This window comes from Acinonyx jubatus, chromosome C1 (genome assembly GCF_027475565.1).
Source record: "Acinonyx jubatus isolate Ajub_Pintada_27869175 chromosome C1, VMU_Ajub_asm_v1.0, whole genome shotgun sequence".
Lineage (NCBI taxonomy): Eukaryota > Metazoa > Chordata > Mammalia > Carnivora > Felidae > Acinonyx > Acinonyx jubatus.
The window spans coordinates 185,130,728-185,142,342 of record NC_069381.1 but is presented as its reverse complement, the minus strand read 5'-3'; the positions used below and the strand labels follow the sequence as shown (position 1 = coordinate 185,142,342).

The window sequence follows — 11,615 nt, the reverse complement described above, 5'->3', positions numbered from 1 at the left end:
TAAAAGAAAAAAGCTCATGAGGAGGGAGAAAAAAAAAACCATCAAAAGTGGCATTGTTAATTTTAAGGTAAATTCTACACCCAGCGTGAGACTCAAACTCACAACCTTGAGAACAAGAGTCACATAACTCTACTGATTGAGTTAGCCAGGGACCCCAGCATTCTTAATTTTGCTTTCTTCTGAATATGTTATGAAAAACTTAGCTAATTCATCCACAGGTCATATCCTCATCACTACACAAACACTAAGGCCCTACTATATTGCAGAAACCCGGACAGGTAAGAACACACAGGGAAGGGCTACAACTGGGGAGTGAAGATATTCAAGGGATGCAAAAGGAAATTAATGGCTTTAAAAACTCCTTTAAAAATTCTCACCTTATTCTTAGAGCAACCCAGTTTCAGACAAATCTGAGAGTTTAAGTAATTTGCCTGAGTACCTTACTATATATATCCTAAGTGTGGCCTCCAACAAGAATCACCTAAGAGCTAACTAAAAATTAAGAATCTTAGGCTCCAATTCAGATCTACTGACTCAGATCTAGTTTATCAAGATCCCCAGGTGATTTTTATGCACATTCGAAGTTTTAGGTACTTGGCCCTAATGCCCATTATTCTAAGTGGTACAGCTGGGATAGAGGATGGGCCTGAGCCAAGTTTTAAAAAATGGCCTTAGAAAAGCAACAAATGAATAAAGAACTGCAGAAGTGATCTGAGCTTGGAGTCTGGATTGAATACAGCTTATCCAAAATCTTGATAAGCACACTGAAGACCCAGAAAATAGTAGATACATATAGAAATACTTTCAGCCAAAAAATATAAATTTACTTTTTTTATTTTTGAGAGTGCATGAGCAGGGGAGGGACAGAGAGACGGAGGATTTGAAGTGGGCCCTGCACTGACAGCAGAGAGCCCAATGTGGTGCTTGAAATCACAAACTGCATCATGACCTGAGTCAAAGTTGGATGCTTAATGGAGTCACCCAGGTGCCCTATATTTACATTTTTGAAGGGAAAAATGTGGACTAGATCTTTTTTTTTTTTGAGAATCAGGAAATTTTGATTTTTTAAGTATATGCCCAATGTGGGCTTGACCTTATGACACCTCAAAAGCCCCATGCTCTATCAATTGAAGACAGCCAGGTGCTCGAGAATCATTAGGTTTTAAAACATTTTATGTGGCACACTCACAGAAATTCAAGTTTTCTATCAAAATTAGGTATATAAAATTCACCTGTGCTTCCCATTTCACATTTAGATTTCAGGCTAAGATCCCAAGGCTCTTCAATAGAACAAGCACATCATTTTAGCACAAAGAACCAGAATCTACCTTCAGGTTAGTGTTTTAAGCAGTTAAGACTTTAGTGCTTAACAAAGCTGATGGCTCTGTGATTCAACGAGGTTTTTAAGTTTATTAGCATTCTCAAGGTCTATCTTGTTTCAGATAAAAAGCTTTTGACCATAAAGCCCTTTGCAGGGCAACTTTCATCAAAAGCTGTTAAAAATCTGTTATGTTCCATATCAAGAATGTGTCTGGGGTACTAATGAACCATGCAAAATGATAACATTCTCTTAGAAGCAAAATAATCAGCTTTATTATACAATTGTATCTAGGGATGGCTACCTGTACTTCATGTAGCATATACTCTAAGTATCTAATTGTACTTACATCTCTGAAAATTTCTCTAATTTTCTACAAACCAATGTTGGTGGAGAGGTAAAGCTGACCATCATTTCTAATTTCCAAGTGAGAAACTAAAGTTGAGGGGCTGTGGATTTGCTCCCAGTTACATGAAAAGCAGAGGTGGAACGCCAAGTTACAATCATTTCGGCTCCTCCACCTGTTGGATGCTTATTGAACCAGGCTTTAGCATCATGCCTGTGGCAAACACAGGGATGCAAGACCTAACAGTCTTATGAAACTTGTGGCTGCCATGATTATAGAGCTGTCAATCAGGCTGTTGTTCACTTACTAAATACTGCATTTTAGAAACAAAGACTGCCCAGAGGGCATTTGTTGGGATAAGCACTAGCTGATATATTTAAGTGATGAACCACTAACTTCTACTCCTGAAACCATTCTCACACTATATGTTACACTAACTTGGATTTAAATAAAATTAAAAAACTAAAAATAAACTGTTTAATAAAAAAAAAAAAAAAAGACTGTTCTTTGGTGTTCTGTATCTTGGTTTATACCCATGGACATTTTACTTTTGGTCTTGTTTTCTTGTTATTCCCCCATTCTTTACTATAAAATTACTTTGTGTTATCCTTTTAAAATTGTCACTTTAGAAAAAAATTGCATCTATGATAATTACTTTGTTGCTCCATTCAGAACTCTGAAGTAAATAAAGTTTAGGAACACAATTTTTTCTTTCTGAAGAGATACAGAAAAGTTGTGCTCACTTAATTTAAAAATTTTGAACACAAAATACAGCTTTATTTAAATAAATACAGAGGCGGAAAAATAGGAGAAAAGGAGAAAAAGAGTCCGAAAAGGAAAAAAGAAACATTAGTGTGAGGCTCTCAAATTGGTCCATCTACATGATCTCCCAAAAGGCTAAATTTCAAATTAACAAGTCACAACTCTCACTTCTCAGCTTTAATTATCAAAGCAATAACCATCAAATGCTAGATAGAATAAAGGGCCAAGGCTGTCTACCTAAAATACAGAGATCACAGAACTGCCTCAAAATACAAAGAAAATATTTTTATTTGTATAACAAAGACTCTAAGAAATGATAACATAATCGAATTATCAGAATTGGTGTCAAGACACAAATAGGTTTGGAAAGCTATAGATGATCAATCACTTTGTTTCATCCAATGTTCTCTCAATTGGAGAGCATCTCTGATATTTCCTGACTGAAGTGTGATGTATCCAGGTGATTCAAAGATGGTTCCCTTCCATTAGTCCTCATTATCTCTCTTTTTTTTCTTTTTCTTCTTTTTCTCTGGACTCTGAAAATAACCAATAAGAAGGCTTTTGAAAGAGCTGTAAATGTACGGGTAACAATAACTTTTCCTATAAGAACAAAGGAGATCTATTTTCCTTAAAAATAAACTTGGGTTAAAGATTAAAATCTAAAAATATAAAAACCACCTCTATGAAAGTGATCTTTAGCAAAAATATAAAAACAAAAAACCCAAAAAATATAAAAACCAAAAGTGATCTGTAGCAAGTCATATTCTTTCTTTCTCAAGGCAAACTTATTTTACAATAAAATTCTACGTTTAGGAAATGGCTCTTTGTAAAAATATCATTTTTATTTTTACTATTCCATCATTGAAAACTGTAACTGCTTGCTCATTTCTGATAAAGAGAATAGAATAAAATACAGAGACCCTGTCCATACCAACAAAGTATTGGCAATTAAAAACAAACATACAGGAATTGCTGTGCTAGTGCACGGTTCCTCCTCGGAAAGTGGTTCCTCCTTAATGTGTTTCTTTTTGTCCTTTTTCTTCTTCTTCTTCACAGATGTCTCCTGTTCTTCCACCACTAGTACTCCTTCTTCCTCTTCTTCCTCTTCTTCGGCTGCTACTGTTGTGGTTTCTTCAACTGAATGGGTAAGTATAAAGACACAACAATTAACATTGTGTCAGACCTCACTTCCCCACCCCAAACTTTTGGAATCTCACTTTTCCCCCCCCCATCATTCTGGTTAACTAGCCAATGTTTATTATAAAATTCTGTAAGTGGAAAGGTCCTTGGAACTCCTGCCTAGTCCATTAACTCTAACTTAAATGATATAAAGCTCAAAGAAATTTCTCATGAGATCAGGTAGCTACGTATAGAAATTAGGAATAAAACACATTGAAACTATTTTTGGAAACTGTCAATTATATTAGAAATGATTAAGAGTTTATGCTCCAGTTAGGACACTTGGGTTTATTCAACCTGGTGGGACCTGGAGAGTAAGTCATTTGACTTCTGTAAACTCGTATTACTCATCTGTAATATTTAGTGATGTCTACCTCACTGGATGATAACTAGGACTTAATGAGATAACATATAATACTTGGGGCATTAGAATGAGGACTCAATAATAGGTAGCTATCATTAGAAACTCATTCACCTTTAAGGGAAAAAAAAGTCATTCACCAAAAATTCATTTAGCACCTACTAAATACCAGGTTGTATTCTACAATTTGAGATACAACAAGGCATAAAGCAGACAAACTCCTTGTCCTTATATATCTTTTATTTTAGGAGTAGAGAAAAAACGCAAAATGATACAACTATACAATATTTTACACAGTAATCAGTGCTAAAGGTAAAAATAAAGCAGGAAGGGGAACATTGAAGAAGACAATGCATATGGATAGTTTAGACAGGGCAGTCAGACAAACACCTGGAAGAAGCAAGGGAGTGAGTGAATGATGGAAAAATATTATCCTGAGGAAAATTTTTCCAGGCATAGAGAATAGCAAATGCTAAGGTTATTTTGGGAGAGAAGGGGAATTGGCAGGTTTAAGGAATAAGGAGGCCAGTGTGGCTGCAGCAGAGTGAGCAAGGAGTAGGACTGAATCAGAGCTAATGGGTGTCATGGTGGCTGCTACATTAAGAACAGCAGTGGTGCATATGACAAGTGGTTAGACTCTGGATATAGATATATATATATCTATATATCTATATATATATAGATATATATATATATATATATATTTTAATGTTTATTTCTGAGACAGAGCATGAGTGGGGCAGGGGCAGAGAGAGAGGCAGACACAGAATCCGAAGCAGGCTCCAGGCTCTGACCTGTCAGCACAGAGCCCGATGCAGGGCTTGAACTCACAGACCGCGAGATAATGACCTGAGCCGAAGTCGGACGCTCAACCGACTGAGCCACCCAGGCGCCCCTTTATATATATATTTTTTAACGTTTATTTATTATTGAGAGACAGAGAGACATAGAGCTTGAGCAGGGGAGGGGTAGAGAGAGGGGGAGACACAGAATCTGAAGTAGGCTCCAGGCTCTGAGCTGTCAGCACAGAGCCCGACGCAGGGCTCGAACTCACAAACCGTGAGATCATGACCTGAGCTGCTGAAGTCAGACAGCTAACCGACTGAGCCACCCAGGTGCCCCTGGATATATTTTCAAAGTAGAACTGAATTGAAAGGATTTGTTGCCAAAATAGGGGTGTGTGGCTGTTGACGGAGCATGCAACTCTTGATCTCAGGGTTTTAAGTATGAGCGCCATACTGGGTGTAGAGATTACTCAAAAATATAAGTTCTAAAAAAAAAAAAAAAAAAAGGATTTGTTGCCAGAGTAGGTTTTCGAGTGAAAGTTAAAGGCCAAAGCAACCAGAATTGCTATTTATAAGAAAAATAAATTGGAGAGCAACAGACTGAGAGTAACAAGGATCCACGAAAGTTCAAGTTTAAAAAGCTTACTGGATGGATATATAAGTGAAGATCCAATCCTGGAGTCTGGTGTTTCAAATGCTAATTAAGGGACCTAGAGATCACCTTACTGTTCAATAAGTAAACAGAAGTGTAGAAGCTGAATAACTTGTTTATGTTCTCTTCAGCCAGGGTAAGAATTCCCATTTGCTGATAGTATACTTTTGACCACTAAGCTATTTAGAAACCAAAAATTAAATCAGTCATTATTTTAATGCATGATACTCTTGTTGGACTAGTCTGTAGGCATTCAACACAAGTACTGCTAGTAAACAGAATTACTGGCTTATCAACTTTGCGAGACAGCCTAGTTCAATGGAGAGCACCTATTAAATATTACTATAACGGCAGGCTACCCAATGTTATTACTATAGTCCGTTCTATGTGACAGAAACAATGAAGAAAACCACTGCTGTGAATTCTACCCTTAACTATATATAAAATACTTCAATAACGTAGAAACCATAAGCATTTTTTTATGTTTTAAGCTATTCTCAAAATAGCTCACATGGTAGTTAACTGAAGTTTGGTACACTTAGCGTAATACAGGATTCTACATATTGAAAGAAATGCTTCTCACTTTCCTCTATGAAGTCTGATATATCTAATAGTACCTGAACTATTCCCAGAGAACATGGCAGCTTATTAAAACACCATTAGCTTTCAATATGGGTGATTTTACAATAAAGTTCAGTGGCATGTACTTTCCCAAGATTTCTGAAGTCTGTCTTTCTTAAAAAATAACATAGAGATGGGGCGCCTGGGTGGCGCAGTCGGTTAAGCGTCCGACTTCAGCCAGGTCACGATCTCGCGGTCCGCGAGTTCGAGCCCCGCATCGGGCTCTGGGCTGATGGCTCAGAGCCTGGAGCCTGCTTCCGATTCTGTGTCTCCCTCTCTCTCTGCCCCTCCCCCATTCATGCTCTGTCTCTCTCTGTCCCAAAAATAAATAAAAAAACGTTGAAAAAAAAAAATTAAAAAAGAAAAAAATAAATAACATAGAGGTGCCCAGGTGGCTCAGTCGGTTAAGCGTGCAATTTCGGCTCAGGTCATGATCTCATGGTTCATGGGTTTGAGCTCTGTGTTGAGCTGTGCTGGCAGCTCACGAGTCTAGAGCCTGCTTCAGATTCTGTGTCTCCCTGTCACTCTGCCCCTTCCCCACTCGCATGTGCGCTCTCTCTCAAAAGTAAATAAACATTAAAAAATATATATATAAAGAACATTCAAAAAATTTAAACTGACCTTTAATTTTAACCTTGGCTTTTTTTGCCTTCTTTTCAATAATTTCATCCTCTTTATCTACCTGTTCTATCTTGCGTTTCTTAGAACAGGTTGGGAGTGTGGAGTCACCAGAAGGATCATATGTCTTCACTTCACTGAAAGAGCCAAATTATAGAAAATTTCTACAAATACTTGTATGAAATAATTCTAAACAGATTTAAAGGAAATACTAGTAGATAATACTTACATAAGCATACAATGCTGTTTTACTTTAGTGGCTGTGGGGCAGTTTATGAAAACTAATAGTTCCCAAAAGGTAAAGAGGTTTTACTATTTTCCAAGCAGATCAATCAGACTTCAAGAGAAGTGGGGAACTAAAATGAACTTTGGTTTAGTAATCAATGTAGTGACTATGGTACAGAAAAACATTCAATCAGTATGGGGAAAGATGGAAAAAAAATCTCTTTATACCAAATGACTTCTAGAAAGTAAAAATTGAAGCAATTCAAGTTTTAGAACATAGGGCAATTCAATGAAAACAACAACAACAAAACAGAAAACCCACAAAAAACCTAATCAAGTTAATATAAAAGACTTCATCACAAAATCCCAAAAGGTAGAACAAGCAGGGATACATATGGATAAACATTCCCTAAATAAGGCAACATTTGCTTTCGCTCTAATGTAGCAGAAAGAAAAAACCGAAGTATTAAGTGCCTAAGAACTAAACCTCATAATTGGTGCTTTAACACCATGTGTTTAAAGTCCTAAGATCATGTGTTTAAAGTCCCATGGTATGGGAATATTAAAAAATTGTTCAAAACAAGCTAACGAATGTTTCATTTTTTAAATTGTAGACTTGTGGCTGTTTAATTTTTATAGATTAAAAACATTTAGAATTTAAAGAACAAAGATCCACACTTATCAACTAAACACATCAAATTAGACCTTGAACAGAATAAAGGAAAACAATTTTTCTAAATGTGTACACTTACAGACATATGAATATATATGGTAAGATGTTATGGTATTTTGTTCTCCTTGCCCACTTAGAGTTTAAAATTTTACTATTAAAATTCTTAGAAGGGTTACAAGAGTCCTAATGGAATTTATGGGTTAATGACAAGAAACATTTTAAAGGCTCCTGATACATACTGTCAAACTGGTTCCCAGAAAAGTTGAACCACTCTCTACTTCCATCATCACAACCTTACCAGTGTTGAACATTACCTCAAATAACAAGCAAAATACCTCTCCCTACACGTATCTTTTAATTTCATGGTAGTCTGAATACTTTACTATGCCTCTTAGCTAGTTTTAGACTCTTCTGTCTTTACATCTGAAAATGAACAAGTTAAATATTAAGAAGAAAAAAAGCCAAGGGGTGCCTGGCTGATCAGTCGAAGGAGTATGCAAATCTGGATCTCACAGTCTTGAGTTTGAGCCCACGTTGGGTATAGAAAGCCAAAACAAGTATGCTATATGTGTACTTAGTACAACAATGTAAAAATATGTATATGATTAAAAATTGGGGGGTGACTGGGTGGCTCAGTCAGTTAAGCATTTGACTCTTGATTTCGGCTCAGGTCATCATCGCACAGGTTCATGGGATTGAGCCCTGCATTGGGCAGCATGGAACCTGCTTGGGATTCTCTCTCCCTCTCCCCCTTCCCACACTCTCTCTCTCCCTTAAGAATAATATAAAGTTAAAAAAAAAAGTAAATATGGAAAACTGTAAGGAGCAAAGAAACAATTAGAGACATTGAGGTGTTTACATTTATAATAAAAAAGTGCTGTCAAAAATTATAATTTAAATAAGCAAAAACTGTTCATCCATCCTCCCCCAAACGTACTCACCTTTTATGTTCGTATTTTTCTGTTTTTGCTAATGCTTTTCCTGTTCCACTTATTTTCCTTATCTAAGAAAAGATATCAATTTTTGGTAAATATAAGGGAAATTGTTAACAAAAAATGTTGATATGCTGAAATGTTTCATAAATAAAGCTGCTTAGGTGAAATAATTAAGTACATACACTTGAAGTTTATTAATTTTTGATAGCTAACACTTCTGCAATAATAGGCAGGATGTGGTTCTTACCCCTCTATCTTCCAAGGTCCTCAACCTGGCCTCTAATTTGGCTCTGTTCTCAATTCCCATTGCAGAACTGGAATCTTCACCAAAAGCATCATACCGGATAGCCAAAACAGTTTTGGCTGCCAGCATTCGAGAAATCTAAAAGAGAACTTGAAGTTAGAGGCATTCAAACTATATTCCAAGTTGAGATATAAAAATCCTCAATAAGTTATCCATGAGAAAACTAGAGCAAGTCATGAACTCAATCATTCACTCTAGGATTTTTCCAAATCAGGAATTACAAAAGTATTATAAAATCATACAACTCAAGAAACCTATCTTATATCTGAATCTCTGCCACCATATAATGGGTAACTGGTTATATACACAACTACATTCGTTTTGGTGGAAAAAAGTATCTTGTAGTTCATATCTAAAATGAGCTCAAGCTGGAGAGGATGTGGAGAAACGGGAACCTTCTTGCACTGTTGGTGGGAATGCAAACTGATGCAGCTGCTCTGGAAAACAGTGTGGAAGTTCCTCAAAAAATTAAAAATAGATCTACCCTATGACCCAGCAATAGCACTGCTAGGAATTTACCCAAGGGATACAGGAGTGCTGATGCACAGGGGCACTTGTACCCCAATGTTTATAGCAGCACTTTGAACAACAGCCAAATTATGGAAAGAGCCTAAATGTCCATCTACATCAACTGATGAATGGATAAAGAAGATGTGGTTTATATATACAATGGAATACTACTTGGCAATGAGAAAGAATGAAATCTGGCCATTTGTAGCAATGTGGATGGAACTGGAGAGTGTTATGCTAAGTGAAATAAGTCAGGCATAGAAAGATAGATACCGTATGTTTTCACTCATATGTGGATCCTGAGAAACTCAACAGAAGACCAGGGAGGGGTGGGGATAGGGGGAAAAAAAGTTAGAGAGGGAAGGAGACAAACCATAAGAGACTCTTAAATACTGAGAACAAACTGAGGGTTGATGGGGTGTAGGGGGGAGGGGAAAGTGGGTGATGGGCATTGAGGAGGGCACCTGTTGGGATAAGCACTGGGTGTTGTATGGAAACCAATTTGACAGTAAATTACATATATAAAAAATAAGATAAAAAAATAAAATGAGCTCAAACTGCTCTTCTAATGTCTTCTTTTAATTTCTACTCAGTGACCTTAGTTCTATTATCAAGAGGTCATCCAGAAAACGCGTAGCCCCCTTTTTAGGCTAATTAACACTTTACCAACCTCCTTCTTCTATCTGCTCTGAATTTTATAAAATTTCAGTTTCTATTAAATTATGTATCCTACCAAAAACCTTGAAAGTACTTAGTTGGTTTAAGATTCAGCTTTCTCATCTGTAAAACCGAGATACCTACTTCTCATAGGTAGTTTTTTTTTTTTTAAAGTAAACTCTACACCCAACAAGGGGCTTGGAACTCATGGCCCCACAATCAAGAGGTCCATGCTCTACTGACTAAGTCAGCCAGGAGCCCTGAGTACACTTTCAGTGTATAGAAGTGCTTTTTAAAAAGCTCAAGAATTCACCATTCTCTATTTAATGAAAAGAAGTAGTAGAAAGATTTATTGCATATTACAGAGTAGGATATGGGTTATTTAGAGGAAAAAAAAGAAAAACGACCCACCTCAGGAGAACTGTAACTCACCTTTCCTTTGTGTTTGGGACTTGTTTGGCCTACAAGTGAAGCATGATAAATGAGTCCATACTTTGGAGTATCTCGTCTAGACTTGAGGGCTCTGAAGAGTGCCTTTTCTGCTCCAAGAATCTGAACTGTAGAAGCTGCGTGTTTGGCCAAATTCAAAAGAGAACCTTCAAAAGAAAAGAGGTAGTTACAAGGAATGCAATTCCAAGTATTTGAAAGTTCCATGTATTAAACACAAGACATATAGTCTAAGTATTTACAGCCACTACAGTAAATAAAAATAATTCAGATTCTATATAGTCTGGGATTCCCTAAAAAGCTTCAGCATTTGTGATTCATCCATGTAGCACCATGGGCAGAAGTTTGTAATGAATGCTTACGGTAACTGAAGGTTAAGACTATCAGTTCAATTATACTTATTTGCCTGAGAGATGGTATTACTATTCCACATTCCACCACCATACCACAGGGGATGATTTTGGACATCAAATATTCTACTTTTAGAGATGAAAAAAATATACAAATAAATGGAAACTCTCAAGACATCTCAGTAGTAGAACTATGTGATAATCTTCTCACACTTTATTTACCTCTGTTGTTTAAGATATGGAGATGGAGATACACTTATATAAGTATAATCGGGTACTAAAAGGTGCTGGTTTGTTAAATTTATTACACAGATTTCATAAGAACACACCCCCAACATTAATGCTCAACCACACAATTCATATTTAAAATTAAAAACATACTTCTGTTAATCCCTATATCTCTTACAACAAAAGGTTAGCTAAGCCTATGAAATTTCATATGTAGACAACAAAACCTGCCAGATGATCCCAACCTTGCAGCTGAAGGTATCTGAATGGCATATTTGTCTATTTAATGATGCAGTTACAGGAGCTATTCTAGTTTAGACATGGTGACAGATGATATGTTAAGATCTTCTGTGATGGATTATACTCCAATAATAAAACGAGCTAGTAATTCACTCTATTTGCAACTATTCAGTTTTATAGTATTTTGTAGCATACCTTCTTTGTAAAATCACTATATACATGTTTGAAGTTTTATGATAAATTATTAAAAATATTTTGCACGTCAAATATATTAAAATAGTGTATTTTAAAATAGCATATTTAATAGTGAACCAAATTCTCAATCAAGCATATATATCAACCCTTGTGATAACTATTCCTATTTTAATCTGATGAGTTTTTAGTATCAGGAAATATTAACTGAT

At 36.2% G+C, this 11,615-nt stretch overlaps 1 protein-coding gene across 2 annotated transcripts in view; it reads right to left on the bottom strand.

Moving 5' to 3' along the window:
* Positions 1-2,588: 2,588 nt before the first annotated feature.
* The window catches only part of NOP58 (NOP58 ribonucleoprotein), a 34,510-nt gene continuing 25,483 nt past the window's right edge, over positions 2,589-11,615 (bottom strand). For both annotated transcript variants that reach the window (XM_015075917.3, XM_015075918.3), the window contains exons 10-15: positions 10,379-10,542; positions 8,723-8,857; positions 8,482-8,543; positions 6,646-6,779; positions 3,391-3,563; positions 2,589-2,962 (exon numbers count right to left, since the gene is read on the bottom strand). In XM_015075917.3, the coding sequence (XP_014931403.1) occupies positions 2,912-2,962; positions 3,391-3,563; positions 6,646-6,779; positions 8,482-8,543; positions 8,723-8,857; positions 10,379-10,542 (719 nt within the window). In that variant the 3' untranslated portion in view covers positions 2,589-2,911. The remainder of the gene's footprint in view (positions 2,963-3,390; positions 3,564-6,645; positions 6,780-8,481; positions 8,544-8,722; positions 8,858-10,378; positions 10,543-11,615) is intronic.